Here is a 20,299-nt window from a genome sequence, read left to right on the forward strand (position 1 = left end):
CGAGCTAAATGCTAACGTCAGCATGCTAACATGCTGATGGCGGATGGGAATGCCATTAGTTTTGCTGGTATTTTGTCATAAACAAAAGATTTTGACAAATTAAAATGTTGACCTTATGATCGTACTAGAGGAAGTGAAGGTATCACCAAAGTGATTGAAATTCATCCCTTTGTGGCACATTCATGGAAACCCATCTAATAGTTGTCAAGGCATTTAATTATTGTCCAAAAATGACACGCTCATTGTGTCTCTAGAGCTAAAGTCAGGGGATCACCAACGTCGGTAGGATTCTCCCTCTAAACGCTATGGATGTCTGCATCAAATCTGATAGCAATCAATCCAATTACTTTGGTATTTTAGTCTGAACCAAAGCAGAAAACTCTAAACTCTTGAAGGAAGGGTAAAACCTTTTTATGACACCATGAACTCTCTGACTTTCCTACCACCTCGTGAACCCAGGTGGATTTATTTAGTAAGCCTGTTGTGTTGTGTCTACACAGTGCATCTGCAGCCTCCAGAGACGTTATTGGCTCCCTAAATTCAGAGTTCAGCACTGGCTTGTATTGAGCGTTAGTCCCAGTGATGTGCAATGAGGTTTGTTCAATCTGACAAAAGAGAGAGAGGGAGAAAAGAAAGAGTGGAGGTTGATGTACTGTAGGTGAACTCTGGCACACGCTCTCTTTGTGGTTTTTCACATTTACCCACATGACTCTTGGCTGCAAAAACTCCCTAACTCAGCAGCCAGCTGCACAGTTTGTCTGCTAATTATCTAGTCAAGAATCTGCTCCACCGTCTAAACGAAATCATACGAGGAATGGCTTTCACAATAAATGTCCTCAGATTTAAACCATCTTTAGAGTAAAGTGGACTTACTTACATGTATGTAATTACGGTCTTCACACATTTAGTACTTAAAGAGCTGCGTCCTTGGTCTTCACTTTATATTATGTGCATTAATCACTGGGTTTGATGTGTGTACCAAATGACAATTTTGAAGACAGCTGTTAGCATCTGTCTCACCCTTAACCCCCCTTGTACGCAAATTCAGTGTGTATTCTGGTATTCATGTATTGCTTCCCATTACCCCACTGTCAATCTCACACAGACGTACTACCTCTAAACAGCAGACTATCTCCAAATTCTGCATGGAGGTGGGATGCCTGTGTTTCCGCGGGTGTCCCAGCAGCTCCCCACCCCCCGCGGACTTCAAACAAGAGCGGGAAAGAGAAGTGCGTGGAGGCTTGTTGGCTTTGACAAACACACACAGGGGTCGACCACCATGACAGAGTGGGAGGTTATCTGAGGGACCAGAGACCGTGACTAAAGACACGAGATGGTTCATAGCTCACTGATTGACCTTAAAGGACGATATGGCTTGTTGGGTCTAAACAACACCGTTACCTAACCAGCAAACAACCATTGGAACAATATAGTGACCCATCAAGCCCAGTACCTTACAAACAATTTATGGAAGACCAACCAGCTTACAAACATGACCCGACCATTATCATTAGTTAGTTCCAATCAAAGCCGGTTGCTTATGTTATCTGTGTTGGGATTTATTGGTGGAGCACAGCTGGTGGTTTAACTCACGTCGTGGGGACATAAGTCTCACAGTCACATTGTGGGGACTCGTCCCAATGTCAGGAAAAACGGTGTGTCCCAAAAGAGTTGGTGTTAAAGTTTGGTTTAGGTTAGAAAAAGGGTTGTGTGAAGCGTAAAGTGGGGTATGGTTAAAGTCAGGGTACGTTTCTAGAGAATGAATGAATACAAGGTCCTCCTAAGTAATAGAAACAAGTGTGTGTGTGTGTGTGTGTGTGTGTGTGTGTGTGTGTGTGTGTGTGCGTGTGTGTGTGTGTGTGTGTGTGTGTGTGTGTGTGTGTGTGTGTGTGTGTGTGTGTGTGTGTGTGTGTGTGTGTGAAATCATGCATTGAAACATGTGGTGGGCCTCTGTGAGTGTGCATCCATTCAGAACAGGAGCAGCTTCAATTGTTATTTAACTAAAAGCCTGTTTAGGTTCTATCCTTGTTCTTTTCTCCTATCTCGGAGGGCGGGGGACTCCCTTAATTTTTTAAAATGTCAAACTGCACATTTTCAAACATCAATGAGAAATCATCATTGTTATTTCTATAAACCTCTGTTCCAAAGTTTCTCCATCAAAAAAAGAGCTGTTTAGTCAGAGTTAGTAGTGAAAAGGTCATTAATCATAATTCTTTTAAACCTCCATGCTGTGAATGGTGGTAGTTTGTACTTGTGTTACAGAGCATGCAACTTTATATTATAAGACTGCTTATTTCACACTGATTTCAGACAGAGAGCAGAAAAAAGGGGAAATGTATTTTAACATTAACAACAACAACATAGTATAGTGCCCTGACAGACTTCCTTTAAAGACATTACTGTCTGTGTTTTGGTATGACCTGGATTCCCTGATGTACAGTAGTTAGGAAACAGGAGGCCTCTGAACAGGAGGTTACACAAGCATCCGTGTGGAGCCACGCACTCCCTACACCTTCCAGCACTTTGATTTTCCTGTTTTTATGTACGACAAAGGAAAGGGACATGTTGTACACAGATGAGCACACAACTACCCCGTCATCAAGCACATACACATCTACTCTGGTCTTTCCATTAACACACACCGTTGTTCTTTCTTTTATGTTTTCACTGATTCAGATCAATATGAATCCTTCACTTGTTCACTCACCCTTTCCTTAACAGGGAACAATAGCGGACCGACAGAGACTGTGAGGAATGTGACTGTTTTTTTGGGGGCTGAGCATCTGAAAAAACCCGGAATGCTGGGAAAACACATCAAATCGGTCAAGGCCAAACAGAGGAGCGGGTGAGGGCCTTCGCGGGCATCATGACTCAGTCTGTGAGTGTCAAACTGCTCCTCAGCTTCATCGGACAGGAAGTTGTACCTAGCGATGGGCTGAAAACACAGGAAGTCGATATCAGCATGCCTGGAATTCCAGCATTGTGTTTTCTCTACAGAGACGAGAAAGACTTGTGCATCGCTTTATGCACATGATATGAATGTGTTACAGCACTGCAACCTCATACGTGCATGTACACCACACACACTTGCTTCCATAAACTGACAGACCCTGAATACTCTGCACAGCCCTGTCAGGCTAGACAGATGTGCAGTTAAACAGAGCAATAAATTAGATTACAATGTGTGTGCATGTTAGAGAAAGAGAGAGCCTATACACAGTTCTGCAAAGGCCTTTAATCTAGACCTCAGCTGCCAAATTATGTCCAGGCCACATGTGCACTGGCATTTTAGCTTTTTCTATGCGTTGTGGCCTGTAGTCCACACCCAAATGCTGTTTTATGTCACTGAAAACTGAGCTTTTGTTAAACCCTGGCCAGGGTGAAGTTATTCAGAAACTACGATACTAGACAGGGAAAACAGAATTTTTGGCATTGGAGATTTTTGAGAACGAAGGAGAAAAAATATGCTGTTAACAAAAACACCCGTGTCCGTGTGGACGAGGCCTTATGGCCACTGTAGCCTACGTTTATGTCTAACCTGAAAATGTTGCACCTGTTCATATATAGACACATCAGTGGGTAAGTCCAGTCATTATGTAGAAAATGTAACGGTCTTGCTGTTGGGTTCACAGTGAATGTGATTGGAGACAAGGAGAGAATAGTTTATGTCTGAAAACTCTGGCAGCTGACAGTTTGAGTCCCAACAAATGAGAAGACTCTTAGAAACATTACAGCTCAGTCACGTTGTAGCACTCCCTCATTCTTTGGTGCTTGTTGTCATTTCCCTTTTCCCCCAATTCATTTTAGCTGAATCTCACAATTCCCCTGAGTTGATTGGAGGGTTATTCAGATCACCTGTTGAGAGCGTGATTACCGGCTCCTAATTAAGTATTGAGAGCAGCTTGGTGCGTTTCAGCTCTTGACCAATCAGAGTGTGAGGACATCCTGTCTTTAGGGCTTAAATGAGGTGGAGAACTGAACACTCAGGGCATTCTGGTCCTTCCTCGACTTAATGTGGACCTTATTTAAGCAGATTCAGCCAGAAACTCTGGTCTTTAGGCCCATTTGAAGTTTTTCTGCTGTCTTTTCTTTTTTTTAAGATTATGAAACCTAACGACTTTCTGCTTGGTTACCTGAATCTGGGCAGATCTTATAGTGCTAATCATGCAAGAGTTTGTACTTACTTAATAACGCCTGGAGGCTTATTTTTGTGAACATTTTCATTGAAATCCCTTTTCATGCACATTTCTTTTTCAAAGAGACATTTTATTATAATAGAAGAGGGATGGATATTTTAAAAGATGATGATGACAGACACAGTTTGAAAACCACTGATCACAATACAATTCAAGTTCTCTCTGAAACAGTTTCAACAAAAACTGAACATTACAGCCTTCGTGGCGGCAGGATTTATTGCAGGACAGTTCCATCAGACTGCATCAGTTTTAGCTTGTTTTACATTATAAACTGGCAACTAAGAGGCCAACGCAGTTTGCCAGCCAGCCTGAAAACTTTAAACACCTTGTTTATGTCTGGGTGTTTGTGGTGAGAAGGCTTTCTTAAATAGTTTAAGTTATGAGCACAATAGAAAAGTGCAGCAGACATTGCTAACTTACATTATTTTATCAGCAGTTATAAAGCCTGTACTGTAAGTAACATACCTGAAGAAGATGGCAAGTCTCATGTATTGACACTGAACATTTTCTATGTACATTGTCATTTAATTTAATGTCTCTGTAGGCCTCAGTCGACAACTAAAGACTTGCACACAGCGACATTGCTGGTGCCACACAACATGGCAGCACATCGGCGTGTATATAACATACTGTATATATACATTCAGCAACACATTGGCTACAGTATTAACAACAAGGTCCTAACTCACACACCTTTGTGCAAACGTGCATACATGACCGCAGCGAACATGGCTGTCAGCAAACTTTCACACTTTTCCCATGAAATGCAGTTGACATAATTCTGCGTCTTCCATCTCAGCTGTGAGAGAGAGAGACGGGGAATTCAGGGAAGGAATAAAAATGGGCTACATTTCAACACAGCTCTTAAGAATCTGTGTGTGTTAGACATGTCCATACATTCTGTGAGTAACATATTTACATGTCTGGGAAAAATATACAAGGAAGGAAGTGATTATTATGATGAATCTCTCTGACCAGGAAATGAAACCGTCTGAACTTCACAAAGGTATTTATTTTAAGGGGGGGGCGGTTGTATTGTACTATAGCAGAGTGTAAGGTGCTTCTGTTATTTCATTCTGACCTGGAATGTGTGAGGAAGTTTCCAAAAAAAAAAGACTTACTGAAGTCCATCCCGTAGACTCAAAAGGCTCAGCTCACTACTGCCCTCCATTGTCCAGCCATCCAGCCCGATGTTTGGTCAGATATAACCATCAAAATGGTTCATTTCTAACGTATAAAATCAAATTCAGCAAATGCATTTGTTCACATGGAAGCATATGTAGCTTAAAATAAAGTGGAAAGCTTATAAAAAAACAAGAAATCACAGATTGATTACTTGTTATATCTGCTGAGAAAGCCTCATAGGTCCTGCTTCAGTTCACTTTGCTGCTCTCATGAAAGCAGCGGGGAGGTGGCAGTACCCTGAGGCCAGTGCGGTGCCCCCCTGAGGCCAGGGGGTGAAAGGTTCTGAGGTGTAGGCTGGAAGCTGATGGCTGCTAGCGTCCTCGTTGGGGCCCGGCTGCACGTCCGTTTCGTCTGGACACTGTTGGTCCTGCGCTGCGCTGTCGAGCCTGTGTGTGTTCGCGTCGGCGCCGCTGTGAGATACAAGATCTTGTGTGGACCTGGAGACGCTGCGGCCGGGCAGACACACATAACCGTTCCCGTAAAGGGCGAAATTCACCGGCGAAGGAGATGGAGAGTCGTCTGATGGGGTTTCTTGGTCCTTCTCTTTCTCTTCACACTTAACATCCGCTGACTTGCAGCTTGCCACTGACGACTATCAGATAGAAACAATGCTTTTCAGTGGGACACTTAATGTCGGCAAAGTTTACAAATTAATAACATTTCTTTGATAACCTTTAAACATTTGCTAATCTATACAGTCCGTGCAAGTGGTGATCTTTTGGTTCTCACTACATTTCCTCAGTACTCAAGTCATAATATAACATTTTATGTGACATAATTTTAATTAAAAGAAAAGTTTATCATTTTCACTTTGTTACCGAGAGTTAGATGAGAGGATTGATACCACATCCAGCAGCCGGTTAGCTTAGCTTAGCATACAGACTTAAAACAGGGAGTTTTGTTTGTGCAATGTGTAAAGTTTTATGAGGGTTATGTGACGCACTACTTCTTGTCCTGGAACATAGACTTCCAACTGCAATAAATAGTACATAACCCACCGTAAAATCACAACATTTTTACGTGTTTACTATTTATTTATTTAGCGTGATAATTTCTTAATTTGGTAATATCGGTAAATCAGAAGAAGGAATCAGCTACCTCACAGATAAGGGCTTAATGCCGACACACTTAATAAGTATCAAAACTCTGATGCAATTTTAGGAATACGTTATTGGACAGTATTTCAGCAGTTATTGCATAGTTGATTTAGAAATTCTCAGCACCTGGATACCTGACAAAAGACACTGGTTGTGAGTAACTAACCTGACAGAAGATGTAGGGGCCGCTGAAGCTCATGGAGGATGTGTCACAGTGTTTATCCTTCTCAGCAGGGGGGGGCAGGTTATCACACTTCCAGCAGCCCTCGTCCTGCTCCAGACGCTCCAGACGCTCCAGACGCTTTTGTTCCGTGTCCTTGGTTGGCCACAGCAAAGCGTCTGAGGAGCTGCAGGGAGAGAGAGAGAGAGAGCAGACAAATTAATTCATCCTTTCATGCCCTTCCTGAATTATTACAGCTGTATTTCACACATCTTTTCTTCCATGACAGCAAAATTTGTTGTTATTATTATCTGTCTCGAGTGTGAAGTGCGTTACCATGTCGACACGCTGTCCAAACACATCACTTTGCAGATGGTCATGCTCTCACTCTGCATAAGGGTCCAATTGGTGGAAGACTGGATCACAAAACATCATGTTTTACACATGACAACATTCCTTGATGCACCAGAAATGGAGATAATTATAACAAACTGTAGAATTATCAGGTCTCACCTTGATCTCGGACAGGATTTTGCTTTTGCCTGGAGAAGGGACTGAGTCCACCCACAGAATTGCCCTTCTGTTTGTTCAAAATATACCACGTAAAAAGAGTTTTATTAAAAACGACACGTCCTGTCATTTATGAAACTTTATCTGGTATGTAGTAAAGCCTGTGTGCTCCTTTAATGTTTTACAAGGCAATATATTTCCATAATGAAAACATCTGTAGGTTCAAAGTAATGTGAGGTATTGCTTGTATTAAAGTACATAAAGTACCTTTGACAAGCTGGAATGGTGCAGTAGAGTGTGAGGAAGACAGCGGCCACAAACACACCGATGGTGAAATAGATCAGCATTGTTGGGGACCAGATGGCTGTCAGGGGACAGAAAACAGAATTAATGATGATACTGATAATAATCTCTTATGGTATGTATTATGATGGGTTTTTTTTTTGGCCCCATGTTGTTTACCTTTGAATAAACCGGACATGAATAAAACACAATAATATAATGTAAGTCCCGCAGGAAATAGGTGAAATCTGTTTCTTTATGTTTGAGATGTGCAATATTTTGGTACTGCCTGTGCTGCTATTGTAAAGTACCCTCTTGCGAGGTCCAGTCCTTAGGATCGGTCCATTCAGAGGGGATTCCTTCATAGTGCTTGGGAGCGACCAGCGACCTGACCTTGACTTGGTAGTCCTGGGACGGGGCCAGAGAGGCTCCCAGGATGCTCAGGGACGTGGACCCCTCTGAAATGTTCTGCAGGACACACGATCCCTGAAAAAAAACATGTATGGAGTAAATGAACTGTTCATTAGCATGAAGATATTGCAATACAGGGAAAAACACTCACCTGATCCTGCTTCCTGTAATAGCACACCTGATAATACAGTCTGAGTTTTGAAGCTGTGCTTGGATTTATCCATTCCACCATCCAGTTGGTGTCTTTCTGCCTCACCTTCACCTGCTGCGGTGGGCTGGGACGAACTGCGCAACGAGAAAGTTTTGTAGCACACAGTCTTGATGGAAAAGATTTGTTTTTGTTTTGAAACAATCAAATCATGTGTAGGACATTTTAGAGAGGGTTCAGTATTTAGCAGTAAGTCATGGTGAGTCCTAAATGGTGAGACACCAGACTGCTGTGTTTGAGCACAACATAGACCAGCATAGGTAAAATAAAATGTGAGTTTTTGAACCGGCGTAAACAACTTTTTTTTTATAATTTAGTCTTTTTGTTTGTTTTGGGGTGAATATTTTGTGTGTTATCTGCAAGTTGTTTTATGACATAATAAAACCAAAACAATCTGATCATATCTTATTGTCTTGTGATAAGCAGACATGGATGCAGTGGTGCCAATCAAACACTAGGTGGGGTCCCTCAATCACAGCTCTACCCAGCGCTGTGTATCTGTCTGCACAGCTCCCTGCAGTGTTACTGTGTGTGTCTTCAATTTAGCGGGACACGTGATGTCAACTCCCTCCACCTCTCGATCTCTCTTAGAACGTATAACGCGTCCGTCTCCTGTCCACTCACTGTGTTTGTCGACCTCAAAGCTCTTGGCTGTGCGTGCTGGAATGAGCTCCACGAGCAGATGTGCGGGGTCTGCGACAGTCAGTGGGCAGCTGTACCTCAGCACAGCCCTGCCGAGGTCAGAGCTGACCGTTGGGTTCACACAGCATCTCTTGGACCTGAAGGCAGGGAGTGAAAGGAGGGGAATGAATGCATGATAACGGGATGCATTTTCTTTCAGCCTCAACCTTGTGGTATTGTCCACTTACGGCCCACTCTTGTTGTGTCGACATTCCAGCTGGTAGGTGATGAAGTGATCCACCTCTCTGCTCACCTCCCAGCTACACATCACCGCCTTCTCTCCATCCAGCACGCAATGCAAACTGGGAAACTGCCCAGTGTCTAGAGCCAGAAAGAGAGAGAGCAAATAACAGCAGCTGCAAAGCATCTGAGTACTCCCATGAAAAATGGTCAGAGGGAGAAGATTAGAAATGTGAGGAAAGGAGATAAGGAGCAGGGTCTGCATCAGAGGAAAAGACCCGTCTGGAGTAAAATGATCCGGAACATAAAAAATCCGAGCCAAATGGTTTCACTCAGAAATGTCAGAGACAAAACTAATTTGTACACATACAGAGAAGTATGCGCAGTTGATGGGTTGCTTTTAGGTTTTGACTCACCTTCAGTGCGCCAGGTCACCACAGGACTCCAGTCGCTCCACTGACCCACGCTGACCCGGGCCCTCACCCTGGCCTCATACCTGCAGCCCGGGAGCAACAGTCGCTCCTCTAGTTTCACACTGGTGTTTGTGACGTCCTCAGTCTGTAGAGAATGGAAAGAGACGCGTGAGAGTTCCAGGAACTGCTGTGCATTTATTTTGGCATTGTGAAGATTTTCTTGCAAAACCTATGTGCTACACAGAAAAAGCACTCAAGTATACACAATTACTCTTAATATTATAATGGCCAAACTCCATAACAATGAATGTACATTCACAGGAAAGAAGAAAAACATTGCTTATTGCCTTTAGCAATGAGTTTAAACAATACATTCTTTCAATTCAACACTCTCCCAACCAAAAAGCAATCAAAACCGTCAGTGCTTATACTGTGTTAAGAATGATTATTTATAGATATTTAACACCAGCCCCATACCCCATAGTAAAACTGAAACTGAAACGTAAGCGTTTTTTTTCTTCTTCTCTTTATTATGTGTTCCCTTTTGTACATCTAACTAATAAGTTGTCGTTAGACAGAGAAATCAAGGCCCGTCTCTTGAAGTGGATTTGTTGGTAAAAACCCTTGAAAATGTAAGATGTCTTTATTATCAGAAGAAAGGACATACAAATAAGATTAAGTTAGTTTACAGAATATTCAATTTCATCGTTTTAAAAATATTTGGAACAGTGCTTTCTGTTTTTGTTTCTGCTTCTGTGTGTGTCGATAATATATAATTAAGATCACGTCACATATTAGCATTATCAGCGAGCTAAAAGTCAACAATGCCTTTTGTTTTTAGCCAAACAGTTTAGTTAGCACAACTAAGATGGTGAATGTGGTAATTATTACACACGCTGAACATTAGCATGTTAGCACTGTCATTCTGAGCGTGTTAGCATGCTGCTTGCATCACTACAGAGTAGGCCGTTGCAGTGGATGCTATTTTACAGTTTTATGTCAGAGGAGATCTCCAATATGATTTACAGACAACAGCTTTTGTTATTTCTACTAAATACAAAGCAGGAAGCTGCTTTAAATGTCAGTTATTACAGTATGTTGGAGACTGCAATTGTACAAGAGTCCATTAATGCTCCATTTTGACATTTCACTCTATTTCCTGACCTTTTTAAATACCCACGCCATGATTTCAAAAACGTTTGTCACTTCAGTAATGTGTCTCGTAGTCAAAGGCTGGCAGCAGAGTAAGACATATGCTAACCGTCCAGTTGTCCTGTCTGTCTGTCCTGTAGCTGAGCTGATAGATGATGTGCTTGTTCAGGGAGGAGGAGGAGGGGTAAGGGCTGGACCAACTGAGCCGTCTGCCTCCATCGCCTGCATCACGTGTGGACAGATTCACCGGTGGGCGGGCTCTCACTGTACAACACAGACACACATAACAGTTCAAGTGAAGCGCTGTCAATATTTCCTTATGAAACTGTAATCATTGCTCTCTGTTATTATCCTCACAGTAAAAGTGACCGCTATGACAGACGGGTAAACTCACAGTGCTCAGACAGATCCAGGAGCTTGTGTGGGACAGATGAGCAGAAGGTCAGCGTTTTGTTCTTGAGGAAGAAGACGGTGTGTACGATGCCAATGGAAAATACACGGGTTTCATATCTACACTGGACAGTCCTGGGCTCGCTTGCATCCTGTACTTCAGCACCGTAAGGCGTGCACTGCTTCCTGCGAGGACACGGACACAGAGCTGTGGGACGGAAGACGTTGGTGCCGAAATGACAATGTTCCCCATAATCCCATATCTTCAACAAACGCTGTTCCCCCTGCTCTTGTTCTTACCTGTTCTTTCCTTCCGTGAACCAGAGCTGCAGTGTTTCGTTAGCGCGTTCCCTCCACTTGCAGTGGACATGAGACTTGTAGTCGTTGTGGCACTGTAAGGATTTCAGCAACGGAGACGCTGGTATAGGAAGAGAGACGAGTTTTTGGCTTTGTGTAGAATAGATATTGTAACAAAAAGTATTGAGATTCTTGAGTTTATATATCAATGTAAAAATACTCCGTTAGAATAAAAATACTCTGTTACTCAACTTCTTTCTCAAGTCAAAATATAGAAGTATTGTAAGTACATATACATATTTTTTAGGATTAATGTGTCGTAATGAGTGAACAGCTTTTTATTGGTGCAGGTAACTGCTTTACTTTTAGGCAATTAAATCATCAAAAAACTTCAATATTATAAAGGTATTTCTGTCCTAATAATCTTTGTGCAGTAAAAATATTTAAAACTGTTTTTAATTTAAATCAACATCTAATGATGTTCTATAAATGAGCTTCGGTATCTTAAAACATTGGAGAGGAAGTAGTGGAACATAGAAATACCCAAGTACAAGTACTTACTCAAGTATGATATCTTTTTGAGATCCAATTTTTATTGAGATTTAGGACATGCATTGAAACTATTAATTAGTAGTCAACTATAGTTCTAGAGTAAATGTACATAGTTCCATTCAAAAAAATCCTAAAGAATCCTGATGGTGCCAGGAGAATACTGTGGAGACTTACTTTTCTGCAACTCGCTGCTCTCGTGGACGATACAACAGTCTGGACCACAGGAGAGAGCCAGAGGAGGGAGCATGGACCAAAGCACAACCCAAAAAAGAGGCATCATTCCTGGGGACAGACAGGGCGGGGGGGGGGGGGGGGCCCCTTGTTTTTCCGACTCTGCCTCGGGAAACGTTCCTGTGTGTATTCACATCATCCAGAAGTCTGTAAATGAGATGAGAAGTCGGGCGTATACAGATAGAGCGAGGGGAGAGGGAGTGAGAAAATTAGTGCATTTACTAGAAATAATGAAGAAATGAGTCATGACCACACTACCAGCACTCACTTCTGCTTTTGCTTTAGTTTGCTTGTTGTGGGATGTTACCACGCATCCGCCTGCTTCTTATCTCTCTCTCTCACATGTGACAGACCAAACACACAGTCACTGGGGTCCAAACACATCAATAAATAGATAGAACCGATTACCGGTGACACGGATGAGCATTTTTACCAGACTGCTTTAATATACTGTATGTTAACATATACAGCCTGGCACACTGTGGAGAAAATGCTTACAATGTTCAAACTGCAGCGTCTAACGCAGTTAATGGAAATCTCACCAGTGTTACTGCTGGTACAGTAGGCCTACTATGAAAACATTCTCTTAGTTTTGCCCAAATTTCATGGACTACATAATATTGGAATTAGGTATTTTGTCCAATATATTCTTTTTAAAATCGAATTATTCACCAGCATGATGCAAGTTGTATTTCCACTTATAAATGTCCTATTAATGGCTTTTGGTTATGTCTTATTCATATTATCTGCACCCAAAGGCACCTTTACTTACATGTAGTTTCTGAACTGAAATCCATCCTGCACCCTAAAATTCAGCAAAAAAAGAACAAGATTCTTTATCGGCTTCTGATAATCATAATACAATGACAAATAATACAATCTCCACAATTCTGAATGTTCATTTCGATGACAGGAACTGAATATTAAGATAATTAAATTAAATTAAATTCTATAGTTTTCTAATAAAAACATTCTCTCACAATGATTTTGATATTGTATATTTATTGTATTCTATTGTAGATCCTAGGGACACAAATAATAAGACATATTTAAATTCAACCTGTGCAAAATCTTAGTGTATTTAGAACCTTTTTTAAAGATATAATACCATCAAATAAAGCGATAAATAAGCAATTCAAGAAAAAGAACGTGAACGTATAACGAAATTAAAGAAAAAGAAGAGATAATCTCAGCGCTCTAGAATAATGATAAACCTAAAGGGGGGGGGGGGGGGGGGGGGGGGATTTAAGGGTCACTCAGGCTTAACAGACTCCACTTCTGCCTTTCTGCAGTAGCTGCTGTTTACGGTAGCAGGTTTGGGGGGAAAGCCCCTTCAGGAGTAGGTGGGAAACCAACGCTGACTTTGAAACCAAATAATGTAGTGCAGCAGGTCGCACAACGGCAGGTCTGACACGAGAACAACCATCAGACTCCTGAGATCAAAGGCAACCCCAAAAACAAGCAGATGGAAAACAAATAGCAGCATGCATAAAGCATCTGAGAAGATATGAAGAAATCACGTTGATGTATAATGATGTAAACTGATTTTGCTCTTTGCACACTTAATACCATTTCTTCCCGCGTCACTCTGTTACAACATTATCGTCTGATTAGGAAAATTCACTGTAAGTAAGTCATATCTGAGTCACAGGATGTCAACATGTAGGATTTCATGTCAACACATCAGTTCTAATACAGGACCAGTTGCCATTGACTTCCTCCTTTCAGATATACTAACATGATCGAAAATGAGTTCTGAGAATTCGCGAAAGCAATATTACTGCGATATCTACTGAAAAATAGTAACGCTTTCTTTAACTTTGTTAATTGTGATGTGAAAAACGAGATATATATAAAATGATTTTAGAGGCGCTGGATTATTTACCTCCATATTGTTATATTTGTATGAATATTTCTTTTAATATATCACAGTTCTATTGAGACATCAGGTGATCTTTACAGCATTCAGACAATTTCAAGCTGTGAAATGACACATTGGCTCAAAGTACAACAACCTTGACTAAAAGTCCTCTTGTATGTCCAGTTAATCTTCCAGTCACATACCTCTCATAATGAAGACTTTCAACATTTCTCTCGGTCCGTCTGTCACCGCCGCTTCCTTCTCGTCAGCCGGCTCCTCATCAACACTGTCGAAAACTCTGTGGGAGTTTCCTATGTGACGACTTCAGTTTCCCCTTTCTGTCCATTAATGTCAAGTTCACTGTAATGCCGCTTCATTTTGTTGCTGTATTCTGGAGAAACAGCTAAAGACATATGTTGGAAACCTATAAAACACAGTGTGTTGCCAGCACTGTTTGGCACAGAAGGTGGAAAAAACATCAATTACAAGTACTAAAAAGTTGTAATAGTGGTTAATTGTTATGGCCTGCTGAACCAGGATACCTGCTACAGCATGTTTTAACGGACTCAGGCCACTAACGGGCACGTTTTCTTTCCTGTTGAAATGCAATAAAGCAAAAACTATTTATCTCTCTGGTGTCACAAAGGATTTTGGTTTCATAATACACCTACTGAAGGTTTGTTATCTAAATACAAGTATCAGTGGTTAATCGATCACATGCTTGAGATAAGGTTGCACATTTCCTTAACGTATCTCGGCCACATGCAGCTGTCACGCTCAGGATATTTGTTTATATTTTGAAACATTGTAATTTGATGAGTTATATATCATTGTTTATAGCTACTGCATCACTTAAACAGCGACTTTTCATTTTCCTACCAGTGACTTTAAACGTCCCACAGACCTGCCCTGACCTTACTGCTGTCAGTCAAAAGGTGGGTGAAGTGAAGAAAGTGTGATCATTTGCTGCGAGGGCGTGTGATGCACCCACTTCTTCTGAGGGGGCACAGTTTCACAACTCTGTGTCAGTAAAATGTGCAATTGTGCCTCAATTCAGAATTGACTTGCAATCAAAGCACAAGTGGTTAGATTAGATTAGATTAGATTAGATTAGATCGACACAAGAGTAAAATCATTTAGTTAACAAGATAAAACATCTATTAATGATCTGCATGATGGAGATACAAGTTCGATGTTTTTAAAATAATTTTCTGTTCTCAATGATTTGAGCATATTTGGAAAGTATAAGTACATGTACAACTGTACTCTGTAGAACTGCACTTAAGTATGATTGTGAGGTAGCTGTACTTTGTTATCTATTGAAGTACATTTCAGCAGGAAATACTATACTTTTTTTACACCATTCAGTATTTGACAATTATTATTTTGCAGATTTTACACACAGAACATATGATCAGCTTCTAAAATAAGAGTTATATTAATAAACAGGATATAAAGTAGATAAAGTTAGCTCCACCTCGAGCAGCTACAGCATCAAATTGGCACTTGCATGTTTAAGCAGCAATAATAATATTATGTATAATATTGTAACACTCTAAAAAGCCATATTCTACATGAAAAGTACTTTTGATAATTTCAGTATATTTTGCTGATAGTATTTTGAACAATAAAGTACATTTACACAGTTCTATTGCTATTTTTACTGTGAGTAAAGGATCTGAATTCTTCCACCGCTGCATACAGAGAGGGAGAAGCAAAGACTTTTTCAAACAGATTGAGATTTGATTTACATATTTAATAATGTATTAACTCCATTCATGATAAATCCTAAAAATAATCTCTGCGAACAAGTTTGTCCCATTGAAGACTTGTTCCTTAACATATTAAATCACTCAAGTAATACTACAGCAGCAGTTAAATGTTAAGGTTGTTGTTTAAAAAATACGAGTTAGAATTCAATATAGCTGATAAGACGTTTTATGTAATTGTAGGTTAACCATTTTTTTTCAATGAGCGCTCTCTCAATGTTTCTCTGCTCTGATACGGAGTCATTTGGGTTGGACACTTTCTAGTCCACACAAGTCATATTGAGTCAGAACATTCAATTCAATTCAATTCAATAGCCCAAAATCACAAATTACAAATTTGCCTCAGAGGGCTTTACAATATGTACACATTTGACATCCTCTTGTCCCAGGACCCTCACATCGGAACGGGAAAAACTCCCCCCAAAAAAACCTTTAACGGGGAGAAAAGAGGAAGAAATCTTAGGGAGAGCAACAGAGGAGGGATCCCTCTCCCAGGATGGACAGAAGTGCAATATATGTCATGTGTAGAACAGGATAGTGAATTACAACACATTCAATGTAATTACAGCACATTCAATGTATGACAGAACCACGGCAGGAGGCAAGACCTGGTCCAGGTATAACCCGGATACACAGGAACCTGTGAGGCGAGAAAGCACAGAGACTCTGGTGAAGAAGCAGGTCAATAATGTGCATTAATGGTATCGGTAATATGAAATAGTAATGCGAGTAATAATAAAAGTGATATTAGCAGTTGGAGTCAGCAGGGCCATGGTAGGAGGGAGGACATCTCAACCACAAGCCCATGTTGGTCACACAATCACCAAATCATTAAATACTGACCATTACACTCGTTCCGAATACGCACATGTATAACACACTCTACATCTTCACACCAAGAGAATAAATTAAATAAAAAATTTCTTTTCACCTGTTTCGACCAGTTTAGAATAAAAAAGAAAAAGACTCATAAACTGCCTTTTGATAATAAAAAATGATCTTTTACTCAGTGTGCATCAGTATTTGGAGCCCCTTTCACTTTCTCGTCATTGCAATAATTCCTCAAAAACAAATTAGAAACTGAACTCTGACTCACATGTGCCTTTCAGATCGTCTTTATCTAAAGCACGGTCTTTGAGGCTCGGCGTCTGGTCCCCACACTGCCCTGCCTCATGGACCATTACATAGCAGCACGCTATGCATACATTCATGCTACGGTTACACTTGTCCTTTCAATAAGTCTGCATGTTGTCCGACAGATCCTGCAGTTTACTTGTCTCGGATCATGAGCCGCATCGCGGTCTGACGGCAGTCTTGGCTTGATGCCTTTTGAGTCACGAGGGAGAACATACAAAAAATGAAAACAGCTAAATGAATGTGACAAAGATGAAAAATGTAAAGGACATTTTAAGGCCATGTTGGGAGGGCCAAAAAAACATGCATGCACTGCATTAGATGTTAATGACCAGAAATAAATCTGGAAATCTGACAAAAAAAGAAACCCCATCAGTTTAATGTTTAGTCTTTCTGATCAAAAAGCCAGTTCATGTCAAGTCAACTTCTTTATTCGTCCTACTTCTCATTCAAAGCTGACCCTTTCTCTCTCTCTCTCTTTCTCTCTCCCTCGCTCCCGCTGTCCCTCGCTTTCTCTATCTTGCCCTTTGACTTCCTGCTAACAGACATCTTGAAGGCCGCAGTGTGAGAAGAGTTGATCATGAGTGAAGATGCAGCCCGACCAATTCCTCATTTCAGCTGCTGCCGCTTTGCTGTGACTCAAGCGATTCACATTTGCTCCACATTTTCATTTTAAAGCTAACGGTCGCTGCCGAGCAGTGTTAGCTGTACGGCGGTGTTGCAATCCCGTCATTAACTAGTCATTGAATCACAATATGCAAAAGGTATTATTAGATGCCATGTGCACAAGTGGCTCCAGACAATAAAACATCCTCTGTTTCTCTCAACATGCACAGGTTGTCATTCTTTTTTTCATTTTCATACAGACATAGAACCAGGGGGAACTGTTGAGCTGTCAGTGTTCACACTTCACAGTGGGTTTGGCTTGGGTCCAGACAAGTTGGGGAGACGAGAATAGTGTCTTTCTCTAGAGACCTTTAAAAAAACAAAAACAAAAAAAACACTTCCTCATGGTTCACGGAAACGACGAGGAACTCGCCAATCAACCTGCTGATCTGTACACATCGGCTACTTGAGGTTCATTTGTGCCAAGTTATGTCATGTGGTCGAAACGGGGCACGGCCGAATGATGGGAGGAAATGTATCAGAGTGTGGTATTTTGCAAAAGAAAAGCTCAATAAATGTTCTTTGCGCTGCACAAAAAAACAATAGAACATGAGCTGATGAAGTCCATAAAAGTGAAGTGAATAGAGCCAATAGTGGTGTTGAGCTGTAACTTCAGTTTCCAATAACATGAAAGTATGTTACAGGTCATGTTGCAGGTCTTATGTGGCACATGGGTCACCATGAATAAAGGTACTGGGCACACTTTTTCCTATATACAGTACATGCACGCTGCATTATCTTCATGTTATTCAGTCATGAACTCTTAATCAGGCTACTTCACAAACCTCTACCATGCCACCTAGTGATCACTAACTACCACTGCTCTTTACTGTGGGCTCACACCCTGCTGTAGAAGGTGGATAGCTACGAATGAACACAATGGCATGCTTGTAGTGCTTTATTTCAGTCCTTGTTCTTATTCTGGAGTGAACAAAGCCTTTAATTCCTACAAACTGGAGTGAATTTAACCAATTCACAGGACAGCCAAAAAAACATCCAGTCGTGCCAAGTAGTGCTAAAGGTTCGGGTTATAATTATGCAACCACCTCTAGGGGTTCAAATCGGTTTCTGTTTGAATGACTTTATCTCTGTTTCAAAGAGCGGTAAATAACATCCGTCCAGGGGCGTTTCTAGGATTCAAAGAAAGGGGGGGCTTAGCCCCAAGGGGAGTGGCATGTTTGCGCGCGGAGCGTGTGGCAATTTTTTTTGGGGCCCATTTGGGGCCGCGGATATCCATTGTTTCAGACAATTCATAGATTGCTTCAATCAGAAAGAGTGTGATTTTGCTCTGTAGTTTTGCTTGCATTCAGTATATGATAACACAAGAGACAGAATTTCAGGGTCGTAGTGAAATTTGACAACACAAATATGAACTTTTCTCAAATAAAGAGAGAAATAATTTTCCTGCTTGTAAAGGAAAGACGGATAAACTAGCTGTCATATCCGCGTCACTCCCAAATCCTAATTCTTAAAGGGACCGCACACAATGGATGGAAAATGGACCTGACAGTGTCAACTTTATATCGTTCAGTATGATGATGGGCTGTTGGATTGTAATTTGAAGGGGGAGAAAACATACAAACCAGAACGCACGCACATATGTAGCATGTTAGAGTTATAAATAACTTGTCCATGTGAGAAACAATAGTTTAATTTAATGACATCACCAATGTTTTTTTTTTTTTAAAGCCAATAATGCCAAATTATTTGGGGGGGCTGAAGAACATTTTAGGGGGGCTTCATTTTAGGCCCCCCTAAAATAGGCCTAACGACGCCCCTGCATCCGTCCCAGAGACCATCATCTCCAAATGAAAAGTCAACAGCCACAGTGTGATTCCACAGACGCACGCGCCACAACATGGACACGGAAAACACATCCGTGCACCTTTTGTTTACATAGTTTGAACTCCAAGAAGACAATAAATTAGATTGCTACTGCTCCTACATACTTATGAAGCAAACTATATGGTGCTTGTTACGTATATCCCTGCAAGAAACACACCATTAAGTTCATAGTTTAAAAAAGAAAATCAAACTGAAATGGCCAGACATTGTGTGGTACATGAGTCAATATGCAGAGTTTAACTTGATCTCAGTTTAAGGAACAATATTAGCTTTAATGTTAAAAGTGGTAACTGCTTTCTAATACTGTATACTTGTATACAAGCTCACATGGTGAGAACAGACAGGAACATTTTATTTCCTTTTCAACACTAACAGTTTCACCATTATGGATCTCGTTCAGCCGTGTGGGCAAATGTACAGAAACAAAAAAATCACAGGAATCTGATTAGACTTTGTTTATTATTTATCATATATATTTTTGGTTGGTTAACACAGCTTTTTTTCTAAAGGAATATTATGGACGAGGGAATAGATTGTGCACTGCTTTTAAATTACAACCATTTCCGTCGGATGCGGAGCTCTTCTGCTGCTTTGTGATGCCGATAAGAAAGATGCGGAGGTATAAATCTTGCCCTGTGTAGCTTCAACAGTGCAGGGCATGAATTGATGGTCTCAATTAGGCTCACATTCACAGAGATCTATTCGTTGTTTTTGTCATCCACGCAACAGTTAAGTAAAAGTCATTCGGATGCAAAAGATTTATATTGAGGTTTTACACATCTTACACAACTTAGCAGCATCTTCAAAATGCCGTTTTAGAGTGGAATCCCGCTTTCCCCTCAGAGAGAGGAATCTCAGTTATGAAGACACAGAACTCTCACAGCATAAACACGCATTGCAATTGAAAACAGGCAGAGGTTTTGATTTCCACACCGACAAATCAGATTAAAGGGTTGTGTCCTGCATCTGAAATCATTGTTTTTGGGGAAAGTTTTACAGGTGAAATGGGAAAAAAAAAACATGAAAAAGAACAATACAGTTTGAATTATTCCAAATCAATGCTAATGGCATTTATACAC

General features: G+C 40.9%; 1 protein-coding gene across 3 annotated transcripts; it reads right to left on the reverse strand.

The window, feature by feature from the left end:
* Nucleotides 1–4,245: 4,245 nt before the first annotated feature.
* Nucleotides 4,246–14,081, reverse strand: csf2rb (colony stimulating factor 2 receptor subunit beta). Of its 3 annotated transcripts, XM_076085065.1 has the most exons (17): nucleotides 14,010–14,072; nucleotides 12,718–12,750; nucleotides 12,214–12,312; nucleotides 11,889–12,092; nucleotides 11,166–11,283; nucleotides 10,870–11,051; nucleotides 10,585–10,739; nucleotides 9,327–9,468; nucleotides 8,919–9,051; nucleotides 8,674–8,828; nucleotides 7,993–8,126; nucleotides 7,742–7,916; nucleotides 7,416–7,512; nucleotides 7,152–7,218; nucleotides 6,975–7,054; nucleotides 6,645–6,825; nucleotides 4,246–5,973 (listed from the first exon to the last, which is right to left on the reverse strand). In XM_076085065.1, the coding sequence occupies exons 4-17, from the start codon at nucleotides 11,992–11,994 to the stop codon at nucleotides 5,575–5,577; spliced, it is 2,124 nt and encodes a 707-aa protein (XP_075941180.1). In that variant the 5' UTR covers nucleotides 11,995–12,092; nucleotides 12,214–12,312; nucleotides 12,718–12,750; nucleotides 14,010–14,072; the 3' UTR covers nucleotides 4,246–5,574. The 3 variants fall into 3 exon arrangements, with proteins under 3 accessions (XP_075941180.1, XP_075941189.1, XP_075941172.1); XM_076085074.1 differs by lacking the exon at nucleotides 12,214–12,312 and having other exon boundaries at nucleotides 14,010–14,081; XM_076085057.1 differs by having other exon boundaries at nucleotides 12,214–12,750; nucleotides 14,010–14,071.
* Nucleotides 14,082–20,299: the final 6,218 nt, after the last annotated feature.

The sequence above is a fragment of the Anarhichas minor genome, unplaced genomic scaffold (assembly GCF_050575085.1).
Source record: "Anarhichas minor isolate MPS153535 unplaced genomic scaffold, ASM5057508v1 ptg000007l, whole genome shotgun sequence".
NCBI classification, from domain to species: domain Eukaryota; kingdom Metazoa; phylum Chordata; class Actinopteri; order Perciformes; family Anarhichadidae; genus Anarhichas; species Anarhichas minor.

Bases quoted from the DNA above. Each gene is read 5' to 3' on its own strand.
- csf2rb (XM_076085074.1), bottom strand. From the start codon at position 11,994: ATGATGCCTCTTTTTTGGGTTGTGCTTTGGTCCATGCTCCCTCCTCTG. The intron at 11,052-11,165 runs GTAAGAACAAGA...GTGTCCTCGCAG, and splicing joins TTCACGGAAGGAAAGAACAG to GAAGCAGTGCACGCCTTACG. The intron at 8,127-8,673 runs GTGAGTGGACAG...CTCGTTGCGCAG, and splicing joins CTTTGAGGTCGACAAACACA to TTCGTCCCAGCCCACCGCAG.